We start from the raw sequence: 24331 nt of genomic DNA, 5'->3' as shown, positions 1-24331 counted from the left end.
CAGCCTGGGTGCTATGACATCACCGCACAAATCTTTCAAAAAATAATTGACATCCCTTCCACCCACCCCTTTCTGTTGCTATGTGGATAGCATTTCTAGATCCAGCAGAACGTTTTGCTGGTGTCGGGTATAGACGAAAAAGAGCTGAGTTAAACAAACGTTTTAATGGAGCTATTTACAAAGAAGCAAACAATAGTGATAACTGCTGAGACAATCAAACAGGTACATCAACATGTGCCGTCACTACTGAAGAGAGAAGAACAGTGATCAGGTGAGGCAGAAAGCAAACTATGGATCTCTTTTCTTTTTTTTGACTTTTCCTTTTGCATAGTCACCGAGTTGACGGACGGGAGGAACCAACGTGAGATGGCACGGCGAGAGCCCGAACAACCTGAGCCCTGCTATCCAAGGGTTAGTAGCGCCTCCTATGACAAGTGCGGCCCACGGAGGGGGTGGGGGTGGGCACGGTAGGGGGGGGGGGGAACAGCAGGAATGGTTTACAAGTCAAAGACAACGTTACGCTGGAACACGCGACATACAAACATGTCAGGAATGGAAAACCAAAGACAACAAGTGCTCTGCTCCGGTGGTTTGTGGGGGGGCTTCATCCGAAATGTACCTGTTTACTGGGGGGAGGGAGGGATGGATGGGGGCACACTCAACCACCCACCCACCCATTTTGTGTGTCACTTCACTAAAATGTACGTGGGAATTACAAACAAACTAAAGGATAGAAAAACACCCTTTGGCCATATCGGAGGAGTCGCTACATCGTGCGCTACAAGTGTACACGCAACATATCAAAACACCGCTAAGCCCCCCCCCATCCCCCAAATACGTTTCGCCTACTACACAAATCAGACTTGTTGTAACACGTTTGCGTCTATCGGCGTCGGATTCACTAAAAACTGTGAAAGGATTAGACTGATGTTTGAATATCAAACAACAGGAAGCGCACAAGTTTGCTCGCTCACGGCCGCTTGGGGCCAGCGGCGTGGTGGTCATCGTCGTGGCAACAGGGCGGCTCGCCGTCGTCAGAGTCGGGCCGGCCAAAGGGGTGGCATCCCGACAAACTCGCCATCCTGAGCCCGGCGCACTCGCCGTCCGCCTCGGGCTCTGGCGCCGGGTCTTCGGCCAACGGGAAGTCGCGCCGCTCCCACGGCGCCACCGTCTGGAAAAGGGGGCAGGTGAGGAACCGACAGGTGCGGGACGACCGAGTGGGCCGACAAGAGTTTCGTGAGCGAGAGACGCGAGGCGGCGGCGTACCCTCTCCTCAAAGGCCAAGTCGGGCGTGGAGCATCGCGTGTCCTCGCTGGACACGAGGCGGTGAGAGTCACGCGAGCATGGCGTGTCGGGGCTGGGCGGGCTGACAGGCGAGGGCAGGTGGCCGTAGTCGTGCAACGCGGGGTAGTGACCGGGCTCGGGGGAGGCCGGCTGCGGGGTCGGCGGGTTGGTGCTGCAAAACAGCGGTGTGGTGCGCCCGTCCGTCGACTTGTACGACCTGAAAAAGACAACAACAAAAAAAGGGTGTCACTCCAGGGTTGGCTCGTGAGCGGCGGCGGCGGGTGTGTCGCCGCGGGGACCTGACCTGCTGCCCCTCCGCTTGGCTGGCGCCAACGCCATCCAGGTCCAGCGAGACCGCTCCTGGTCCTCGTACGGCTGGTGAAGCTGGATGAAGGCCGCGTCTGACAGGTCCTCCACCTACATACACAAGGCATGGTGTGGTGTCTATCAGTAGCGGGGCGCCATCCGTGCAGGCAAACGGGAACCCGCGGACACTCGAACGCCAGAGAAGACACGGCTTCCCGCTCGCCGGCTCGCTCACCTCGCGCTCGTCTTCTCCCCGCACGGCGGGCTGCGTCAGGACGTCCACGGCTCGCCAGCTGGACAGACGCACAAGTCAGCCGGGCGGGCGGGCGCTCGCGCGCTATTGACCGGCGCTCAACTTACCTGGGCGTGAGGATCTCTTTGTACTGCAGTTTCTCCACTCGCGTTGTGGCGGCCACCGACATGGGAATGACAATGTTGTTGATGTCGAAGGAGCTTTCGCCGCGCCTCCTCTTGACGGGCTGCAGCTGGAGTGCACAAGTCAGCAGCAAGTGAGCAGCAAGTGAGCAGCAAGTGAGCAGCAAGTCAGCACATCCGCGGATGGTGGTCCTCCACCCGGCCCAGGCCCGGCGCCCCTCTTACGGCTGTGCCGGCGGCCGGTAGCGCGGCGTTGTCCGAGGACGTCGACAGCTGTCGCGCGACGGGGCTGTGGACGCCGGAGAGTGCCGGACAAGGCGCCGCACTGCCGCCCGAGTCCAGAAAGAATTTTGGCGAGGCTGCGGGACAAACGCATACATTTTGAGGCAATTGCGCTCCATTCCCAGGGGTGGTGAGCAAGCTGGAAAGCAACCAGAGGGAGGGCCACTTCGAGCACAACTGTTGCTTTGGTGGCACAGATGGCCAGTGGAAGGTGCAAACCTTCCATTTCCAAGTTGCAAAATCGCTCGCAAACATGGCACACAAAGGGGGCCGAGGGACTCACAGTCGCTCCTGTCCAACGCGGGCTCTCGTAATCTCTTGCGGCCCGAGGTTTTGTCGTAGGGTCCGGGCGGCGCTGAGACACCGTGCGCTCGCTCCGCCTTGCAGGCGACGGCGTCCGGCGGCCTGGGCTTGTCGGCTCGACTCTTGCAGTGGCCCAGTCCTGAAAGCGCGAGCAGACGTTCATAGGTTCAAAGTGGCAGGTGAGCAAATGAGCGCATCTCGCCTTCCAAAGAGAGAGCGAGCGAGCGAGCGAGCGAGCGAGTGAGCGAGCGAGCGCCCCCACGAAGATGCGTGCGTGCACTCACTGACTGCCATGAGCGAGCTGGCAAACTTGTGCTTCTCTTTGCATGACGACAGCTTGTGTTTGAGGGAGAACTTCTTGACGGGTTTACTCCTCTCCAGCGACCTGCCGCTCCAGCAGCTCTTCATCGCCTGCTGCACGCGGAGGCCCACGGCCACATCTGCAATCACATTCAAGAGCTACTGCCAGCCAGCCAAGGCACAGCGCAGCAACGTGCGTGCACGCGCGCGCAAAGTACCCACCGTCCGAGAAGGACAGGATGGGGTGGACGCCCAGATCCATTCTGGACAGGCGCTCGAGGACGGGCAAGTGGAACTGGGGGTCCTCTCTGGGGACGGGCCGGCCGCCGCACATCACGCAGCCGGGGTTGACCCGGCACGCGCCGCCGCTTCGAGACGCCTGCACGGACGGCGCATTTCCATGCGGGTTTAGCAGGCGATTGAGCGCCGACGATGCCCCCCCCCCCCCAACTGAGTGCCCACGATGCCTGCCACCCCCCCCCCCCCCCCCAACTGAGCGCCCACGATGCCCCCCCCCCCCAACCAAGCTACCTTTCCAATCAGGTTGGCCAACGTGTTGGGCTGGATGAGCCTCCGCCGCCTCCAGCCAATCAGCGGTCGCGTACGCGCCGCCACGCACGTGCTGTCCGGCGCCTGCTGGTGCTTGCTGTCCACACTCTCGCCCGCCCTGCTGTCGCCACATTTGGGCATCCGTCATCATCATCATCATCACCTTCATCACCAACCAGTACCTGCTGAGGACACCGTTAACCGGCTGCCCGCTTTGAGCTTTCCGAGGCTCTATGGCGACCGGGTGTTCCACACGTTCTGAAGACTCATCCTGCAGGCAGCAAGACATGCACACAAACTCATAAGCGGTCAACTTTGCACTCAGTCGTAAAGAAACGCACAAAGAAAAGATGGTGCGGCCGGGGCTCAATTTTGTCCCGGGTGCGGCTCCATTCATGCGAGGCGCGCTCAATGGCAAGAGAAATCATTTGACCTGAAAGTTGGCGGGCTCCAACTTGGCTTCTTGAGGCGGGACGCCACCCAGCTCCACCGAGCCCTGCGGCGCAGAAACTTGCAAATGAAGACTGACAGACGTGCGACGTGACAACATTTGTGCTCCGAGGGCAGTCGGCGTGTTCAAATAATTGCAGAGTCTGCTCGGTCGGTCGGACGGACGGACGGACGGGCCCGCTCCCGACCGACTTCCTTGCTCAGGGTTGAGCAACGACTGACTGACTGACTGACCTTACTGGCGCGGATCTGCCTGAAGATGTCCGTCTGCTGTCGGATGCGGTACTCCAAGTCGGAGATGTGAGCCTGCAACCAGTTCCAGTGACTGATGATGGCCGCCCTTTCCAGCGTGTAGCGGCTCTCGGCGCGCTTCCATCTGGCCGGCACACACAAAAGGTCAGCTCTGCCCGAGATTTTTTGTAACGCCACCTCAGTGGCATAGAACGCACATATTTGATTGACAGGTGAAGGTGGAGCAGGGCGCGCATTTGGCGACACAAACTTCGGCGCCCCGTTCTTTGAAACGGGCCAGACTCGTCAACAACAATCTTCCTTAATGTGTGTCAGACTCACAATAATTGACCCCCGACCATTCACATTAACTTGGTCAAATCCAGCTTTGTGGCCATGTTGAATTCCCGCGGCAAGTTAGAGAGTGAAATGCAAAGAACAGGAGAGACACACGGCTGAGGCGGGCATGGCGAAGGACGGGGTGCAGGCAGGAAACTGCAGCAGTCATTACATAAAAGGAGGGAGGGAGGGAGGGAGCAGGGGCTGGAGTTACATAACAAGAGTGGAGGAACTAACAAGCCAGATGTTTGCGACGAGGCACACGAACAAGCGTACGCTTCCTGACAAAGAGCTGCGAAAGCGGCGTTTGCGTCTGGCCGTCGGCAAGGTAGCGACTATTGAATTTGGACTAGCGTCGGCGCTCTCAAGCGCGACTGTCGAGCGAGCGCGTGCTCAAAAGCGGCCAGCGTTACTCACATCTTGACATGCCGCTGCTCCACATCCACCCTGGTGAGCTCCTCCTCCTCCAGGTCCGAGTCGCCGCCGGAGCTGCTCTCCGTCACGTCCGAGTCGAAGGCTTTCTCCACCGAGCGCAAGTTGGCCGAACCGCTCAGATACAGGCGCTCCAGTTCCGAGGGAACCGAGCCGCTCTTCAGGAAGCGGCTCAGGCCGTCCCTGCCGCTGCCGGCCGAGTGGCGTCCCGTCCTCCAGGGGGCCGAGGCGTGGTCCTTGCGGCCGCCACCGGCGGCCAGCAGGCGGCCCACGGCCGATTCCAAGAAGCCGCCCAGCTGCTGCTGAACGTGGCGCTCCACCTGCTTGGCCTGGACCACCTGCAGGCGCTTGCGCAGCCGTCGCAGGCGGCCTTCGATCTCCGCCTGCCGGCTGCCGCTGAGCCGGGCGCGCTCCCCCGCTCGAGCGTCCGCCGGGGAGCCGCGCCGGCTGCAGCCCGGCCTCTCGCGGTCTGAGCGCGCCGGACTCGGGCCCCCGCGCTCCAAATTCACGTCTTGGCTGGCGGGGCTGCGGGTGTCCTGGGACAAGGGCGACTGTTGCGTGGTTGCCTGCTGCGCGTTGGGGCAAAGTCCCGGCGATCGCCTGCGGTGAAGGCTCCCTTTGACGGCGACTCGGGGCGGCCGGCCGTCGGGCTCGGCCGCGTGCGAGTGGGCCGGAGGCTTGTCGCCGTTGAGCGCCGTCGCCATGGCGCAGCCGGAGCCGGCGGCCAGCTTCTTGGCCAGTCCGTTGACGGGCGCCGCCGGCTGGTTGCCGTTGGCGCTCATCAGGCTTTTGAGCTGGTCTCCAGACAGTTCGATTGCGTGCCGCTTCCTCAGCAGGAAGTCTCCGCCGTTGAGCCGCGAGCTCGGCAGAATTCTGCCGCTTTTCAGGACTGACTGTTTGATGAGGACCCCTTGCAGCGTGATGGACTCTTTGGTTGAGGCCACGGGAGTCACATCAGAGCAAAGGTAGGATGCCACTAGGGGCTGGAGCTTGCCCAGGGAGTCCCCCTGGGACGGTGGCGGCTGCGACGACGGCTGCTGCTGGTCGTCGTCTTCAGGGGCCACCTTACACTTGGGGGGGCCTCCGGCGTGGATGAGGATGTTGCTGGCGTTGGCGTGGTTGTCGGCGCTGGCCGGGGACAAACTCGATGACGGGGCGGCCAGTTTGAAGCGGATGTGGTGAGCTTCGGCTGGGGCGTCGGTGAGAGCGGGCGCCATCGCAGCCATGCAGTGCAGAGGGACGGGCACGGCGGCCTGCTGCTCCACACCCCCCGCTTACTGCCCCTCCGGAGGACAGCCTATGCGGGCACAAGAGAGACGAGAGCACGCAGTCAGTACCAGACCGATATAACAGCTATCTCACGCCAAACTACAGCCAGGGGGCCACCGGAGGCCCGTCGTCCATTATTTGGTGGCCCCATAGGACGGGGCCCAAAAACAAAATGAAGAAGAGAATGGGGAGACAGGCGGGCAAGGTGTGACAGTTAAAAAAAAAAAAAAAAAAAAAACACGGTGAGGGTCGTTGCTACCACAAGTGGAGCAAGCGCCGCTCTGCACGGAACAGCTTTTGCCAAGATGCAAAATAAAAGGCAACTAAAACGGAAACGATTTTTTCCCGGTCAACAAATGGACTTGCGATTTGTTTGAACGTCCAATTTGTTCACGTATCGCCGTCCAATCCAAATTTGCCCCACAAATCGATATTTGTTTACAAGCGTAAAGTACCAAGGGCAACAAAAAGCGGTCCTACGAGTGAAGAGACGATAGCTCGCCATTTCCCACCACCAAGTCGGTTCTTCAGAACTCTATGGGCATTCCAGCGGTTCTTTTCTGATGGAGCCTTTTGGTCGTGTCAGGCATTCAAATGAACACAAAGCTGAAGAGAAACCAACACGGTCTCGTCATCTCTCCCACGGCTGAGCGAGCGTATGACAAAATGGAACAGATGTACAAAACCTGAAGTGTATACACGGAGCACGAGTGGAAAATTACACTGGCAAGTGTGTTGGACACAAGTGCACAAGCGGCTTCGTTTGAGCTTCTCTTCAATCCGAGTCTCGGAATGATTTGAAAACTCAGCCTGCCGTCACACCGGCAAGCGAGGGTACGTCCACGCGTCCCGCTAAATCGGTGGATTGAGGCCCCCGTGACGTCACGGCGTCTGCTTCACATTGTGTCAAAGGAGTCATTGCGTGTGCGACATGAGGAGCAACATGACGGCTTGGCTGTCCATCGCATGCCTTTAGACTGCAGTCTATCTCCGGTAGCCGCGCGCGGCCGCCGCCGCCACGCCATGTTGGGGCTTCCCAGGCGCATTATGTAATCTGCCTTTTAGCATACAAAACGGGCGTCGTGCTGCCTCCGACAAGCACCCAAATGGTGTTTACATTACGCACGCACGTCCGTCCGTCCGTCGGCAACAACAAGAAGAAATGTCACCAAGGCTGCTAACGTTAGCTGCTAGCTCTGCGGCGGCTACTGCTGCTGATGCAACACACGCGACCAGAGCCCCAACCGAAAGGCCACCGCGAGCATCGTTACGACGACGACGGGATCCCGCATCCCTTCATTTAATAGCTCGCCAACGGCGCCAAGGACGGGCGGCGGCGGGCGGCTAGGCAGGCAGGCGCGGCACGCCTCATTACGCAAGGCAACGTTTGGTCAATTCGTCCCGGAACAACGTCGTGCGCGCGCGGCCCCGCACGGAGAAGCTCTTGGTCGCTCGTTTGTTCGTTCGCTCGCTCGCGTTGGCCCGCTAAGGCGCGGACCGGTTGGGAGGCGGTGACGGCGGCGGCGGAGCAGCAGGAAGAAGAGCGAGCTAGCTGCGGCTAACAAAGAAAAAGGAGGAACCTACCACGTGACGAGCTCGCACTATCCGAGGGAATTCGCCCAACAATTCCCTGCACTCCGGTCGGTTGGTCGGGGGGCGGGTGGGGGTGCTGTGGGAGGGGAGGGGGGGAACAAGGGCAAGGGGTGGGGGGCAAAAAGGCGGCTGGAATCGACCTCTAGGCCATCAATTTGCCCCCAAAATGCAACCGGGGGCCCGCCCGACGGGGGCCACTCGGCTTCGTTCCGGATCCAGGCAATGGGCGAATCAACGATCTCCACCTTGCTCGCTCGCTCGCAGCCTCGCTCGCCTTCCTGCCTTTCCGATTTCAGCACAAGGCCGTCGAACGAGTCCTACCGGGCCGTGGGTCGGGTAAATAGAGAGGCTCTCCGGCCGAGCCTCGGCCAAATAGCCGATTTACGACGGGCCGAAAGCCGTAGGGCGGGCGGTAGGTGCTGCTCTTTTTCTCTGCTTTTCGGAAGAGACGCTGAGAAAATGGCGGCTAGCTGCTCGCTCGGCTTTGAGCTGACAAACACACGAGCGTCGCACTGCGCGTGCGCAAAAAAAGGCTGCCAAGAGGCGGCCTCGGCAGTACCGCGCCTCACCGCGAGGGGCAAGCGCACCAAACAACAACAACAACAACAACAACAATGAACGACATAAAGGCTTCAAACATCACATTCGCGCCACAAACATCGAGTCTTCGCTACCTGATTACTATACTCGAGTACATTTGCAAGATATCCCTACGTGAGAGTTTTGTTTTTGGAAAGCTTCTCCTTTTCGCAACAACTTTTTTTTTTTTTTTTATAGTGATGCTATTCTTTTGGAAACCTAGCTTCGATGTTTACTTACCTTGTCATTGCAGTTGAAGTACATTTTAAATCAACTTTACATGAGTATCTGGACAATCTCTGTCTTTACTTCTATTTAAGTGCAGAGGGTGGGGGGTACACCAGGCTAGCGAATGATTTGATTGTGTCCTTTCCACATCATTTTGGTACTATTTTCTTCAAGGCGCTTCCGCAGTTGAAGGAGCGCCCCTGCTGATGTGCGCTTCTGACACTGACATCATGGCAGCAAAGTGAGGCGCGACTAAACGCAACCAGCGCCGACGTCTTCATTGAGTTTTCCAATCCCCGTTTCAGCTAATTGGACTTTGTTTTTTGTACTCCCGTGTACAAACACACAAATGTGTGAACATTTTGACACATGCAAACAGCACACAACTCAAAGCGGGTGAAACAAACGTCGTACCTTTGAGTCCATGCTCGTCGTCTGGCCGCCGTCGGTGAAACGTATTCCGATGCGTCGCAAGTCGACAACCGGATGAAGCGACAGGGACCCCACGTCAATGGTGGACAGCTGTCGCAGCAGACATTCTGACGCTTTGTCTCCTCGTGAGGGTGTAGGACGACTGGAAATGAGCGCAGCTCGCACCCGGCCGGGACTGGGCGCCGGCCAACGTCAGGGCACATGGAGACAAAGAGTGGATTGGTCACCACCAGTCAATCGCAGCAGATGAACACTCTGGACAATGGCTGGCTGGGCTGGGCTGGTTGTCAGGGCACAGAGACAAACTGCTGCAATGCAATGGAGGAGAAATGTACGACTTGTCGCCAGCCCATCGATGGCATGACATGGCACGGCACGGGGCGGCAGAGGAATGCCTAATCCGAGACTCGAACCCAAACCCTCCCGCCTGCGAGGCAACCAGCCGTGGGAAAGTTGTCCGCTGCGCTCCTTCAGGCCGCCGTTGAGCGGTGACAAGTTGCAACAATGACTTTTTTCGTGGCTGATGCGCATCACTGATCGCTCCCGCATATTTCGGGGGTCAAGTTCTGATTTCTGGAGAAGAGTTTAGCAGCAAAGCTAATGCTAAAGAGCGAGGGCAGGCTAAGCTAGGCTAACCCTCAGCGACTTTTACGTGACTTCAGGTTGAAAAGTGAGCTGAGAACGCCAACCTTGCTCTGAGCGGGCAGTCAATGTTGCAGGCAAACGGCTCGTGTGGTCGCGACAAGTGTGGCGGTCGATGATTTCCAACAAATAAGCAGGCAAAATTGTTACTTACCCGCTTGTCCTGTTCCGAAGCGTTGACGAGCGCAAACCGAGCCCCTGCGCTCCCATTGGTTAGTGGAAACATCTCCCAGATTCCCATTGGCTCGCGTGGCTGCCAATCTGTTTACATGCCCCGCCTAGCGGAAATGCCGACCAAAGTTGAGCGCATGATACAACGACAAAACCAAACCAAACCAAAACAAAACAATGGCATACGCGACAATTGTGTTCTGTGAAAAGTTGTACATGGCCGATTCAAATGGAGAATTGTGAATTCCCTACAGCCGAATGAGCCAGTTAGTCACGTCTCACCAAGCGCTGTTTGGACGTGCATTCGATACTTTACTGTCATATAAAACTAAAAAAAGACTCCCGGGCCATTCACCTGGGTTCGAGGCCTTGGATATAATCAACACCGTTGCAAGGCGTGACACCGACAAGCCAATGAGCTTATTATTATTTTTTTTAAATTATTATTGATAAACGTTGATCAGAGTGCCACCCTAATGATTGTGGTCATCTGATCTGAGTCTAAAATGGATCAATTTAGATTTTGGAATGATGACGTCAAATGCAGCCAATTTGATTGATGATAGGCTTCACTTGGGTGTGTAATAGTTGTAGCGCACGCACATGTGAACCACATGTAAACGAAATGGCACGTTAACGAATCTCCCAACACGTCAAGTAGTAGTCACAATAAAGTGGCACTAGATGGCGGAAGTGCGCCACAATGAAAAGCAAAGCAGCAGTCAAGACCAAGCCGGCTGGGCGCGCCTTCACCCAGGTTGCCTGGCCTTGCGGGGAGGGCAAATCGCCCCGCCCCAACCTGAGGCCAGCCACACCTTTCATTAACCTTCCTTCGGTGCTCGGACTCGTCGGGTCTCAAGGCGAGATGGCTTCGACGGCGCCTTATTCCCTAATTGACGTCATCACGTCGCTGACCTGCAAAACATTTGCTCCCTCCGTTCAAATAGAAAAGACCTGTCTTCGAAATTAGTTGGCAATTTTAACCCACGTGAAATGCTTCTACAAAGATGTACAGAAAGGCGAGCAATTGTTTTTGTGAAAGTGTTTTTTTTTATCCATTTTGAGACTGGCCATCCCCAGCCTGCAACGTCACTCGCGTTTCGGTTTTTAAACCACGACGCTTTCCAAGGGTCCTTATGGCCAATAACTTTGGGAGATCTTGTGAGCGGCATTTCCATAAGAACTCATACGCTTGATTTTATTTTTTTCTCTTCAAGCGCTCAGAGTCAAGTTCTTGCCCGGGTCAACAGTGATCTGCACTTTGTTGTTTAGAAGGAGCAGGAGGTTTGTTTGACGTCACGCCGGTGCTGTTTGGAGAGGACTAAAGGTGCACCAAGCTAGCAAGCAGCAAATGCTGCAAACGCAGCAAACGCAAGGTGAAAGGTCGTCTTTTGTTGCTGTTGTAATGATGCTGCCATCAACTGCTGATGCATCGGCCTGTCCTCTAAAATGTAGGGTGGGGGGAGGGTGTCAAGTGGCAGTTCCCCCCCCACCCCCTCCCAGCTTAAAAGGATGACAAGATGCTCCAAATGCGGACATGCTCTCAGGGGGCCACGGAGGCAAACGGTCACTTGCAGATGAGCGCGTGGCGTCCATGCATTGTGTTGCTTCCACCAATAAAGACAGACAGACAGACAGACAGACAAGTGCGTTTGGTTGGAGTCAATGCTACACACACTTTATTGGTCAGTAGGAAAAGGGGAAACCTGGGACACCACATAAAGGGCTTCATTTTTGTACTTGTAAATTGCATATGTGTCTGTGAGCGCTTCTAGGACTGGTTTGGCCGGATGCGAGTTTTGTTGAGTGCAAGTGAGAGCTTTCTTGTAATGTTTGAGGTCAAGTGAGCAAACGCAACTGAGCAAGGTGCCTCCAGCGGAAGCTTGCGCATTTGTCAAAATCGCCGTGTGTGCGTGTGTGTGGCTTCACGTCGTTTAAGAGCACGAATTACAAGTTTTGCATGTGACATGGATTGTCAAATAAATACAAATAAATAGAACAAACACCGTATCACGTGACTGATGGCAGCAGGAAGTCTGCAGAGCTTTTTGTGGATAAAAAATGAGTCATTTCTACATAGATCAATCGCTTCCAGACCTTGCTGAACAAGAGCGTTGTTGATGGAGGGCTAAAAAGAGGATTCAGAGGATGCTCGCGGCGCGCAATCAAACGCTCAAATGGCGGGAATGTGAAGAATACCATCTCAACGGAAGGAGACCAAGAGTGCCGGAGTGGAGCAGACAAGCGGCCGTTTGGACCGCATTGGGAACAGCGTGAAGGGAAGCTGGCCACGTCGTTTTGCTTCCAAGCATGGGAGCGGCACGCCGCTGCTCACAACGTATTCACGGCTGGCTCTCTCGGTGTGAACTTAGCGTTTGCTAGCTGACAGAGGAGGCCACACGGCCGCCGTGCAGGCTGCTCTGTGGCGCTCTTGCACAAAGGGGTGCTCGCTCTCTCGGGTTTGTTTGCTATCTTAGTTTAGCATTCGCTGGCGTAGCTTAGCATTTGCCTTTTTAGGAGGCAGGAAGTGACACGCCCGCACCGAACGAATAAATGCCGCCGCGCACGTGTTCGGGGCGGGAAAAGAACTTTGCAACAAAGTGCGGAATGTGCGGAAAGCCGACCAAGCGAGGCCGAGCCCCGGGCCGATAATCTTGCTGGACTCTTTCTTTACAGCGAGGTGGACTGCTTGATGCTGTGGAAGCTGACCCGCGACGGCGAGGTGGGGACGGACACGGCCTGCGTCATCCTGGCCCGGATGGAGTGCTGCTCCTGCCAGCGGCGGAAGCGCTTTCTGGCGGCCGAGCGCACCTGAAGGAAGGACGACAAAAGGACAGCCGGCGCAAAATTTCACTCTGCAGCCCAACACTCCCTCCTTTCCTCCCCGACAGGCGTGACGGACGAAGATGAGACGTGGGCTTCGCCACCTCGTTCCGGCCGCAACCTCGCAATCGATATCCGGCGGGCGTGAGCCATCAAAGCCCTCGCTGCCGTCGTTTGTCACCTTAGCGGCCGGCTGTCGCCATGGCGACCGCAGCTCGGCCCCGCCAAGGCATCCCGGAGCGCTGCTGCCTTGTCTAAGCGCGCGTGCGGCTGTTTGCGCAAGGTCAAAAAGGGCACGCGACCATTTCCCGTGTGGTGTTTGCGGTGACTTTTTTGCGCGGGCGGCCGTCACGGCAACGCGGTGGTAACGGATGAGCGGGCCAACTTACCTCACTGTTCAGGAAGCAGTAAAAGACGGACACGAAGAAGCCCTGAGGGACGGATGCAGAAAAGGGGCAAAGGTCAGCGCGCCGGCCGGCCGGACGAGAGCCCTGGCATGCATACCTGGAAGGACTCCAGGAAGGAGTTGAAGTAGATAAAGACCAGCTGCGAGATCTCGTCCTCGCCGGGATTGACGAAGAAGAGCATGTAGGTGATGCCCAAAAGGGGGAGCAGCACCAGCGTGGCCTTCACCGCCTTCCTGCCAGGATAATCGGGGCGGGGGTGAGCGGGCGGGCGGGCGGTCGCCGCCTCCCGCCAGCGCCCCCCACTGGCGCCCCCCTGCCCGCACCGGCCCCACGTCTACCTATACTGAATGGTCTCCGAGGTGGTGGACGCTCGCAGTTTGGTCATCAGGATCCTGACGATGTTGAAGAGGAAGATGAAGTTGATCTGAAACAGGCACGCCCGGCAACATCAGTGGACGCACGCGCCCGCCACCTTGGTTGACTTTGCCAACGTAGACGCCCAAAAGCTGGCGGGCGGGCTTCAGGGGCCGCTCGCTCCGCACCCTGGACACTTCACGCAACATCGACGAGAAGGCGACTCACCACCAGAACCAGAATCATTGGACCCTGGTAAATGTAGTCCGTGTAAACGCCTGCCCGCTTTCCAAACCAGCACCTGTAGACGGACGGCGGCAGACGGACAGGCGTCAGCGCAAAAGCGGCCTTCGGTGAGGCCGAGCGGAACCCACTTCTCGTTGTCGTAGTAGAGCTTCCCGATGGCCCAGGCCACGATGATGGGGAACGGGATACACCAGCCGATGCAGATGAACATCCACTTGCGCAGCTTGTCGGTGGAGTACGTGAGCACGATGGCGGTGTGCAGGTAGCAGCCTTCGCCAAACATCCAGAAGAAATTGGTGGAGTGGAAGTAGTTGAAGCAGGCCGTGACCAGGCGGCACCACACCTTCAAAAGGTCAAAGTGAGAGACGTCCGGAGATGCTGCCGGCAGCAGCCAGCCAGCCAGCCGGCCGGCAGCGTTTCCACTCACACCTACCACGTTGCTCTCGTGCACCTCGGGGCTCATGGTGAGCTGCACCACGAACCAGGTGGCGTTCCTCAGGATGAAGGCGCTGATCAGGTTCCAGTGGATGATGTTCCTCAGGCAGCGGATGCTCCTGCCGGAAAAAGCGCCTTGAGCGGCCGGCCCCACCGTGCGCTCCAGGAAGCTTTTTGTGCTCCCCGGATCCAGATGAGGGCGGCGAGCCAGACGCGCAAAGGAAGGAAGGAAGGAAGGAAGGAAGGAAGGAAGGAAGGAGGGAAGGAGGGAAGGAGGGAAGGAAGGAAGGAAGGACGGCGCTAAAAACACGGCGGCTGACCTTTCACGCTAGTTAGGCTGACAGGTGCGCTCGATGGGGAGGCGGGAGCAGCAAAAAGCGTCTTTGCTTGACGCCTCGAGGGAGGGAGGGGGTGAGGGAGGGGGAAGGGCCTCAGGCTGCCTGACAAAAAGTCAACATGGTCGCCAATGACTGAGTGGCCATCAGACCACATGGAGAATGCAGGGGACAAGCCATCTCTTTCTCATCTGTTTTTCTGGAGTGGTTTTGCTCCAATTTGTGGCGCGCGCCCCTCCCTCACGCTCTCCCTCCCTCCCTCCCTCCGCCCGTCCCCACCCGAGGGACGGCGGCTCGTCCCAACACGACTTGTGCATAAACGCGCCGGTGTTGAGCCTTTTTGGCTTTTGCGCTTTTCACACTTGCTAAGTCAGACTCGGATTGATGAACCCCTGCAAACCAAACCTGCCCCCCCCCCCCCAGGGTCCTCTTTGTTCCACTTTGCTCACCTCAAACACAGGAAGAGGAAGAAGGCCACCAGGAGCGCCAGCATGGAGATGACGTGTCCCAGGAAGTTGATGATCACTGCCATCTGGTAGTGCATCTTGCCCTTTTTCTGAAAAGGCCAACAAGCGCATGGAGTGCTCGTCAACCATTTGGGACGGGGACCGCTCAGAGGCATCAGCTCTTTTTTTTTGGCCTTGATGTCACACGCCGGCGGGGGATTAACAGCATTAATCCGCACGTCGGCTCCCCCGATTCTCACAAATGCATTCCGCGGTGGGTGGCTGGCACGATGTCCTTTGACACAAGCGGCCGAGCTTTCTTCTCGCGAGCATTGTGGCTTTGGCTCACCTCTTGGTGCAGGATGGCCTTGCACATGGAGTAGTTGCCCTTGGGAGCCCACGTGCCGTTGGACAGGCACTTCCTGTACACGCTGTCTGCCCGCGCGCGCGCACACACACACACACACACACACACACACACACACACACACACACACACACACACACACACACACACACACACACACACACACGCCACGTCACATGGGAGCAACACGACGACAACATTATGAATCGAAATAACAAAGAGCTGAAAATGCCAATCATTCCGACACAGACAGCAAATGACTTGAAAGCATGAATTAGGTTGCCGTGCCGTGCCGTGCCACCTTTTTGTGCACCTTCAATGCCAGCATCAGAAGACTAAATCTGCTTGTGCGCGTTGTCAACACGGGTGTGTCAAGCGAGCGCTCTTGCGTCCTTTCTCACATGATTGACACGTCGGCAAAGTCTTGTCAGGTAACGGGAAAGGAGGAAACGCTGGGCAGAGACCAAAAGCCAACGGGACCAAACATCAGGTGGCACGTGAGGAGAGAGCATAGCCCGAGGGCGTCGGCGCGCTAACGTACTCGCGGCCTGCCTGCCTGCCTGCCTGCCTTCTAAAAATAGCCACGCGGCGCCCAAGGGGGAAACGTCATCTGGCATCAGGATTAGCCCCGTCATGCTCCAGTCCCCAAAGCCACACGGATCTGCCGCCGCCCCGCTCCAGATTGGTCTCGCACGCGGCGTCCCCGTATACGAGCGGTGCCGTCGGCCGCTCCGCTCCGCTCTTGCCCGTCACTCGCTGGCTCCCAGCCAAATCCAAAAACGACCACCTCCGAGCAAATTGCGGGATGGCTCCGAGACGCGCGGCACTCCGCTGACGCCACGTGTTGCCAGAAAGAAAAAGGCAAAGTAGTCACGGAGACGAGCCGTCGGTCGCCGTCTGGCTGCATGGCGGAAACCTACGCGTTTGCTTTGGTGACTTATCGCAATGGGGGGGTGGGTGTCTCGGGAAGACTCAAGTATGAGGCAGCCCACTCCATGTTTGTCCCATCTTGCAATCAACGGGATGCATCTTGTTTCGGCGCGAGCCGGCAAGAGAGCTGGCCCGCTGCACGACCGCAATGTCAGACAGCGGCGGCCCCCGCGCAGCGGCGGCGGCAGCAGCAGCAAGAGCAGCAGCCTATTGGCTGACTGCACGCTTGAATCCGAGGAGCCGCCGCATATATGCCGCATGCGGCAATGCCTCCATGCAAATATTTGGCAGTGTAGCCCGCAAGCGCTAACGTGCTGACGGCCGTCTAAAAATAGCAGCGCCCCGGCCGCTGGGCGGGGAAACTGCGCTGGAGCGTCCGGCCAGCCGCGACCTTGCCGACGGAGAAGCCGCTTTGCGGTTCCGAGCTCAGACGCTCATATTTCAGCGCTCATCCGTGGCGGCGAGCAGGTGTGCCAAATTGGCGTGCGGGATGCGGCGCATCATCTGCACCGCAGCCCACACCTCCAATCCCCTCCCCTCCCTCCCTCCTCAATTTCCACTCCCGGGAATAGGAAGGGCGGGCGCTTTGGTGGGCCGGTCCTGTTTGGTAGCCGTGGCAACTCAAGACTCTGCTTACGCAAAGGTGCGAGCCACCTCTGCTCTGCTCCGGCTCATCTCAGCCACGTGAGAGCGACTCGACTCGACTTTTTCAGCGAACGGCGGGCGGGCGGCCCGACCCGACGCGCTCTCGGCTGTCGTTTGTGCAACAAGTCAAGAGCTCGGGCGCAAACAAAAACTTTGCTGCTACTTTGGAGGCTGACGACAGACAGAAACGGTCGGCGACGCAACCGCGCAAAATTCTTCTTTGCATTTGGGCCAAAAGACAGAAAGCGGAAGACATTCCTAGCGCGCCACAGGGAATTGACTGCCGGTGCGGAGGTTTATTAGTCGGAGAACAACCCCCCACACTCGCAGCTCCATCTTGACGTGCGCAAATCAGCAGTGTGAGTCATGGGGGGGGTGCACACAATGGGGCTGGCAGGGGAGTGGGGGGGGGGGGGGGGCAAGTTGAGCCCATCACGTAAGTGGAGCGGTGAGGTGCGTTGCTTTGGTTTGGCTGGTGGGCCAACTGCGTGCGTCAGGAGGCAAAACATTGAGCGGTGGAGAATGTCGGACATGCTTCTGGAATGGGACCAAAAATCAAAGGAAGAAAAGTCAACAAAAGCAGAAGCGGCAAACGTACAAGGCAACAGAGCCGGCCGGATAAGTCCGGGATTTGTCGGAATCTAATTTTGGAAATCCAACCCGATTCGGGTGGGATGATTCATGGAACGCCGCACACAATGGACAAGATCTATTTAGAAGGAAACCAAAGCGTGATCATCTTCGGCCCGGTTTGCGCTCTGGCACGTCATCCCGTGAGCCTATGACGATGGGAACCGGAGATCCCCACGAGAGCATCGGGACTTTTGGAAAATGCCATCCATCGCCAAAGCGCCAACGAGAAGACCCCGACGTTGGCGAGCAAATGCAGCAAGCGCCTGCCTGCCCGTGTGCGCTTGTGCAATTATTACCAGCCAGCAAAAGGTGACTAATGTCGACAGAGATGGCAGAGGAGTCACGTGACCCGGCTTCCGGCCTCGTTAAATATTCAGCAAATATGAATAATTAACCGAGAGTTAAGAATAGAGCGCTTAAAAATACTCCACAATCAATAACGCCACCCGGGCGGGCGGGCGGGCGGCTATCGATATCTTCCCAAATGTCCGCGCGACCTTGCCGCCGAACATGCCGACACCAGCCACGCCAACGGATGCTTTAGCCTCCTTAACACGCTAAGGAAGAAGATCGGCCACGCCCGACGGCTGAGCGCGCGCAATCGTCCCGACGCCGACAGATGAATTAGCCGTTAGCCGAGCCCGTCTGCCCTCCTCCGACTTTGATGAGATTCACATTGATGTTGTGTGTTGTTTTTTTTAAATGTCAACACGAGGTGAGAAAATGGCCACGCTTAGGCTAATTAGCGGCCTTGCGCATACGCTCGCTCGGCTGCCGCCATGAGAAAGGACGACGCCTGGAGCGGCAAAACAAAACAACAACAAGAAGAAAGCCGCGGAGGCCACGGAGACGTCACTAAGCCACGACATGGGCATAAACCGTTGACATCATCACGTGTCCGAGCACGTGTCGCCGCCGCCGCCCCCGTGCGTCCTCATTTTTGTTCCCCTTTCTGTCTTTTGGCCAATTTGAACGCTCAAGCTAATTTGTGCAAACAAAGACAAACACACGCGAGCCCGCGGGCGCGCCGCAACGTTTCTCTTTGTCTGTGCGAGTTGTTTGAAGATGCCTTTGATGGTGGCACGTGCTCTAGGTGGCGCTGTTCTTACTGGTGGTGTTGTAGCGGACGCCGTAGAACATCTCGGGACAAGGTCTGGACACCACGTGAGCGGCGGGGCTGCGGGGCCAGCAGGTGCCGATGCCGTCCAGCGACGCCTCGCAGTACGCGTCCGCAACTGCAAGACGAGCGGCGCCGGGCCGGCTTAGCTTGCGCTCGCTCGCGTGCGCGCGCGCGCAGCCGGCGCGTCGTTGGCCCACCGCTCGGTGCGACGCTGCCGCTGCTCTGTGCGACGCTGCCGTTGCTCTGTGTCTCGTTCCAGGAGGACGATTCCAGCCATTGTCCTGCAAAGAGAAAGGAGGCTAGATGTGGGCCGGTTTTGTCCCTGCACGACGCAAGCGCGCTCGGGCCAAGGAGCGTTCCAATACGTGCGCCTTTCAAGGTTAGCGAATGAATGTTCAAAACACCATGTGCCCGTGCGCGCGTTTAAGGGCAACGCTAAGCGACGCTGACAGGGGTCCCCCGCGGCCACACGAGCGCCACCGCAGAAAAGACCAAGGCGCTCGTGTCCACGGGCCTCGCCTTCGACAACACCAGGCCGGAAGGAGGGAGGGAGGGAGGGAGGCGGCCGGCCAGCCGGCGTTGACTTAAAACACCCTTTGAGACGTCAAAGCCACCCAAGTCACGCTTCTTTTGAACAAATCTTAATCCATTGATGGAAAAAGAAGAGGCAAGCGCATCTGTCGGGAATGGAGTCCAACGGAAATTCTTACCGGACAAGGAGGAGTCAGCGGCCGCCGCGAGGATGGCGTCGCACGTCAAATCGGCCTGGCGACCCGGCGGCAGGAAGACCAAGAAGGCGGCGCACATCTGCAGAAACGCACGCAAACGGTGTCACAACGGCGGAAAGTCGGGCCGAGCGAGGCCCGACGGGCACTTTGGCGCGGGCTGACCTTTTGCTCGGGAAATTGTTTCCGTAGATTGGGAACGCTCCTTTTGTTTTGCATGTGGGCCTCCCTGCGTCAAACTAGCTGGAACAACACGGCGTGACACGGGGAGGACGTGTCAAGGTCACGCCGAGGCGTGCCTCGGTGCGCCGCCGTCTGTCAGCTCTCGTGTCCAATGTTTTTCCAAGCAGATCGCAGCTGCGCTTTCATCTCAGATGGCTTTGGTGCCACCCGGATGAGCGTGCGGAAACATCGGCGGGACGGGAAAATCCCGAGCGGAACCTCGCCATTCAAAGAGCTGTCACAACTTTGGAGCGTGACGTGGTGATCTGAACATCTGAATATCCCCACCGCAAGATCCTAAGCGCAGAGTGTCTCTGAGGTTCAGACTGGAACATTGCGACCGGCAGATGCCCACGGGAACGTTTCCATCCAAACAGGAACCCGAACCGACGTTATGACGAGAACGATAGCGTTTTGTTTGTTTGTTTGTCCAGCGAGCGCGTGTTGTGGGCTCCGATGAAGCCGGCTTCGTGTCATCCGAAAAGTCCAAAAGCAGCGCAGCGCAGCGCAGCACAGCACAGCACAGCACAGGACTTGAGCGCTACGTTGGAAAGTTCACTGAACACCATGACAGATGATGGTCAGCAAAGGCGACCTTTCGTGACCGACCATTCGCCCGTGTGTCAAAAGCTCATTTGATTGCGCGAGACCTGCTCTCTATCGCGAGACCGCTGGCTGCCCTCGCTGCATCCCAACAAAGCTGCGCAAGATTGTTTCGTCAGAAAGAAAGTTGGGGAGAGCCTTTCTTTCCCTTTGCTCACCTCTGGACAATCTTTTGCTTGTCAATGACGCCGACACGCTACGCTGACGCACTTTGGGGACACGCACGCACGCACGCACGCACGCACGCAAGCAAGCAGCGGGACAAAAGCGCAAGCGAGCGAGCTCACGTGTGCACGCGGCAATCAATCGAGTCAACTCACTCACCTGGAGGACAAACATTTTGCCCTTACATCGTTCCCAGAACAGGAAGAAAAGAGAGGGAGAAAAAGAAGACAAGTTGTTGCGCTCATGGGGGAGAGCGTATGTTGCGTTCACGGGCACCACTTGGAGTGTTGGTGGGCACCGCGGGGGGCGGGGCGGGTGCGGGCAGGTGGAGGAGTGTTGTTGTCTGCGGCCAGCCGGCTGCCTGCCTGGCGATCGCTCCTCTCCCTCCCTGTCCCTCCGTCCGTCCGTCCGTCCGTCCTCAAGCGAACCTCCTCGTCCTCCTCCTTCCTGTCCTTCTGCCGGCGTGACCACAAGTCCACCACGCGTCTGCACATCCAGCTGGCGGTGACGCGCCGCGGACACGCGCGTCAGCGCACCGCCCACCCGAGGCGAGAGGCGCGCCCGGCCGCCCGCCCGCCTCCTCGCGATGGATGGCGGGGAAAGGTGACAAGGTTCTAGCACAAGTGAGCCACTCGGTCGGTCGGTCGGTCGCCAAAGTTGTGCAGCGGCGAAAGCGAGACAGAAAGAAAGCACATCTGCCTGCACGCCTGCCGCCTCCACCCACGTGACTGACGTGTTCCCATTTGGACCGGCGCCAAAGTAGGAGGGGCTCAGGCGCTTAGCACGCGCACGCGCCTTACTGAACACAGCCACCAGAAAAGGTGATGACGTCAGCAGTCGTCGTCCTTCCATCAGCGGCGAGATTCTGACAAGTCCGACAACTCGTAAAGCAGTTCAAGAAACGGTGAACGCAGCTGCCATGCCAAACAATGAACCAAGCCAGGGCCAAATAAAAGAGGAGAGGAGACGAACTGAGCCGAGACGCTATCCGTCAACGAGCCGACAAATGCGTCAGCAAATGAAGCAATGACCCGAGGAGCGAACAGAGGCTGTCCAACTTGGCCTTGTCTGAACGACGGTCAATATTCTGCCCATGTTTGGTCCAAAGGAGACAGTCGCAAACGTCTGCTTCGACGTGGCGCAAACGGTCACCGCCATTTTGGGACCGGCCCAAAAGTCAAACGACCACTTCCGTCAATCGGAAGATTCGTCCTTCATTCACGTCAACAAAAGCCACGGCTGAAGGAAGAAGCGGCAAATGCCAGTCCGGCGACGCGACAGACAGACAGACAGGAAGCCGCCTCGACGTTGCCGTCAAGTGCCGGCGAATGGCAAACGATGCGGACAGCGCCGACCGGGGCCTTCGGGACTTTTGTGCTCTGGGGAAGGGGGGCTGGGGGCGGGGGGGGAGCACGTGCTGCCTTCGAGAGTCAGGGGAACTGAGAGTGACGCTTCTGGGAGGTTGGAGAAGACGTTGAAAGGAGGCCAAATGTGGACGAGCAAACAAAGGCTCACTGGCCCATTGGCCGCGGGTGTCGGACGGGAAAAACGGCGGGCGGCTCGTCATGGTCAAAGCAGCTGTGTTTTCCTTGTCGGGACTTGCGTAACGCGGGTATTTTAATCCCCTTGCCTGCAGCTGCGAGTGCGCCAATGCTGAGAGCGCCATGCGGCCACCCGAGCGTCCGCCCGCCCCCTCCCTCCCTCCCTCCCTCCCTCCCTCCCTCCCTCCCTCCCGACGCCGTCCCCCAAATCTGCAAGACAATTTCTCTTCAATCAGGCAACATGCGCAGCAGTAATCCCTCCCGGTTCACACGCGCTTGGCCTCGTTTTCCCCAAACTAAAATCATTTGTCGAAACTAACACAAAGACGCTAACGTGTCAACGCTTAAGGCAAGAAGCTAAAGGTGGCACCATGGACGAGGCTAACGTGCCGAAAGTGAGGTGAAGCTCGCTAGCGAGCGAGGGCCTCGTTTGGAACGATGCGACGGAGCCGCTGAGGACGCTTTGATGTTTACTACTTTCTACAAAGTAATTGTCAAAGTACTTTAGCGATGGAGTACTTTTCCAAAGTAGTATGGGGGCTTAAAAAAAACTTCAAAGACTTTGTGAGCTCGTCAAGTTTTGACCCAGAAAACCAAGACAGATGCCTACGTCTAACTTGTGTGTGTGTTTTTTTTGTGTTGTGAGAATGTGTCCTTCCGGGGGTGTTAGTGTGTGCCAATGCGTGTGAGTGTGTGTGTGTGTTTGACGCATGTCGTCGTTTGTTTGCGCGCGTTGGCACCACCATAAACTTGGCACCACCTGAACTTGTGATTCTTTTCCAACACATGTCAACAAAGGCTGCGTTGGGAATGGTTTGGCTCCTTCCCGACTCCCCAAACGGCAAGAAGGGATTCGCGGCGGGCTTGTCAGAAGAACACTCGGGCCGCAGTTCGCTTCCGACGTTACTCTGGATGTAGCGGGCCCGTCCAAAATCCCTTTGTTGCGATCCGGGAGGAGAATGATGAGGAGATCGGCTGCCAACGACGCCCAAAACAAGTTTTTGAAGCGGGGCGGGGCGGGCCCCCACCAGGAATGGAATATGTCGGCGCCGTGCGGAAAACCATTCACCGCTTCGTGACAACATTGGCATTCTTCTAGAGTCAATTGAGATAGACATTCCAGACTACAACAAAAGGCCAACACTCATTTCGTACGACGACAAAAAAAAAGTGGATTCTGAACACAGGCTATGGGGGGAACCGGAGATGGCTACTCTGCCTTGAGAAGATGAACTATTGATTTTGTGCCACAGCGGCGTGGGGAAAACCTGTTAGCGCTTGTCAGATTATTTAGGGATTACATTTGTCACAGGCAGACGACAAAGATGGCCCGGCCCGGCAATCGTCCGCCACGGTTTACACGCGGGCTCCAAGACGAATGACACACGGCGATTGATGATGGCGGCGTGACAAACGAGCGGCCGTTTCCTAACGAACGGGACTAATCTTCAACACGCCGCCGACCGACAGCTCTTCCGCCATCGATACTTTTGACGTCTCCTCGCTGGCTCGTCAGTGGACAAAAACGCACGTCGGCTTCACGGGCTGATGGACAAACGCTCGACGCTTGATCCTGATTGGCTAGCACCGACGCCCCGGCCGTACACGTCCGGCGTTTAACGTTTCGATCGAGGATGGATACGTCAATACGGCCTTACGTTTTTGCCTCTTTGTGACGCCGGCAAGTGCCGACGTCAAACCACGTGAAAATTCCAAACGGCCGTCGCCCTTTAATGGCTTCTAAAAATAAAAGGCAAGCAGCAGGCAGGCGCGGCAGCAGGAAGCAAACACACAAACACAAACGCGTGAACCCATCAACAAAGAACGGAGTGCGCCGCTTCTTTCACACAGGGATGGATGTATGTCACTTGAAATGTCTTCTGGAGACTTAGATGAAGCCCACATATCCAAGCTAATTATGATGCTACGGTGGAGAAGCCAACATGCATAAGCTAGCAACTCGTCTGAAGAAGCTAACATGAAGCTCAAATGTAAAAGCTCAAATAAAGCCAAGTGTAAAAGCAAACATGCAAAGGCTAACATTGGCGAATCTCGCCCCAATAGCATAGCACAAGACTTACATGGGGACACAAGCTAAATGTACGCTAACACAAAGGTAAGCTTTGATTTAACCATGCTAGTCCAGTTGCAATCAAATTTCTCTTTTCCACAGCTCAAATGTAGGCTTGGGTATACAAGCTAACCATGAAGACTCCATTTAAAAAAAACAACAACATACCAACAAGTTAACGCTAACATGTGGAAGCTGAATGTAAGAGTCAACGTGAAGCTAGGATAAGAGGCTAAAATCAAGCTAAACGCACAAGCTAAAATGCTATCGAGTCTGTTTTCATCAATCGAAAGGCATTCGACTGCGGGCCAGCCAGCCAGCCACGCGATGCTGAGAGGTTAGCATGACTTACTGAGCTTGCCGCTAACGGTTCCCGCCACCCGCATGCCATTTGGCAGCTCACCTCCGAATGACGTCAGCGTCACGCGACTGACACGCTTGTCATTTTGCACTCAGCTGCATGCTGAACACGATGGCCAAAGAAGAAAATAATGAAAT

The 24331-nt window shown here is 57.1% G+C and overlaps 2 protein-coding genes across 15 annotated transcripts; both read right to left on the bottom strand.

The window, feature by feature from the left end:
• Nucleotides 1-145: 145 nt before the first annotated feature.
• Nucleotides 146-9790, bottom strand: LOC125991632 (KAT8 regulatory NSL complex subunit 1). 5 transcript variants are annotated; one of them, XM_049759765.1, is made up of 16 exons: nucleotides 9749-9790; nucleotides 8935-9127; nucleotides 4837-6148; nucleotides 4084-4225; nucleotides 3833-3895; nucleotides 3582-3670; nucleotides 3382-3520; nucleotides 3073-3229; nucleotides 2835-2990; nucleotides 2531-2689; nucleotides 2191-2324; nucleotides 1951-2075; nucleotides 1826-1883; nucleotides 1589-1701; nucleotides 1267-1501; nucleotides 146-1171 (listed from the first exon to the last, which is right to left on the bottom strand). In XM_049759765.1, the coding sequence occupies exons 3-16, from the start codon at nucleotides 6075-6077 to the stop codon at nucleotides 971-973; spliced, it is 3012 nt and encodes a 1003-aa protein (XP_049615722.1). In that variant the 5' UTR covers nucleotides 6078-6148; nucleotides 8935-9127; nucleotides 9749-9790; the 3' UTR covers nucleotides 146-970. The 5 variants fall into 5 exon arrangements, with proteins under 5 accessions (XP_049615722.1, XP_049615721.1, XP_049615718.1 ...); XM_049759764.2 differs by having other exon boundaries at nucleotides 8935-9232; nucleotides 9749-9778; XM_049759761.1 differs by lacking the exon at nucleotides 9749-9790 and having other exon boundaries at nucleotides 8935-9703.
• Nucleotides 9791-11416: 1626 nt separating this feature from the next.
• Nucleotides 11417-24263, bottom strand: LOC125991644 (corticotropin-releasing factor receptor 1). Of its 10 annotated transcripts, none has more exons than XM_049759868.2 (14): nucleotides 24186-24215; nucleotides 19397-19474; nucleotides 19217-19313; nucleotides 18704-18787; nucleotides 18496-18621; nucleotides 15161-15246; nucleotides 14815-15005; nucleotides 14029-14149; nucleotides 13724-13938; nucleotides 13578-13650; nucleotides 13334-13419; nucleotides 13093-13228; nucleotides 12978-13019; nucleotides 11417-12576 (listed from the first exon to the last, which is right to left on the bottom strand). In XM_049759868.2, the coding sequence occupies exons 2-14, from the start codon at nucleotides 19448-19450 to the stop codon at nucleotides 12436-12438; spliced, it is 1452 nt and encodes a 483-aa protein (XP_049615825.1). In that variant the 5' UTR covers nucleotides 19451-19474; nucleotides 24186-24215; the 3' UTR covers nucleotides 11417-12435. The 10 variants fall into 10 exon arrangements, 9 of the variants coding, with proteins under 9 accessions (XP_049615825.1, XP_049615826.1, XP_049615827.1 ...); XM_049759869.2 differs by lacking the exon at nucleotides 24186-24215 and adding an exon at nucleotides 20381-21904; XM_049759870.2 differs by lacking the exon at nucleotides 19397-19474 and having other exon boundaries at nucleotides 24186-24263.
• Between the last annotated feature and the right edge of the window lie 68 nt (nucleotides 24264-24331).

Source organism: Syngnathus scovelli, chromosome 21 (assembly GCF_024217435.2).
Source record: "Syngnathus scovelli strain Florida chromosome 21, RoL_Ssco_1.2, whole genome shotgun sequence".
NCBI lineage: Eukaryota > Metazoa > Chordata > Actinopteri > Syngnathiformes > Syngnathidae > Syngnathus > Syngnathus scovelli.
This window is presented reverse-complemented; position numbering and strand designations above follow the sequence as displayed.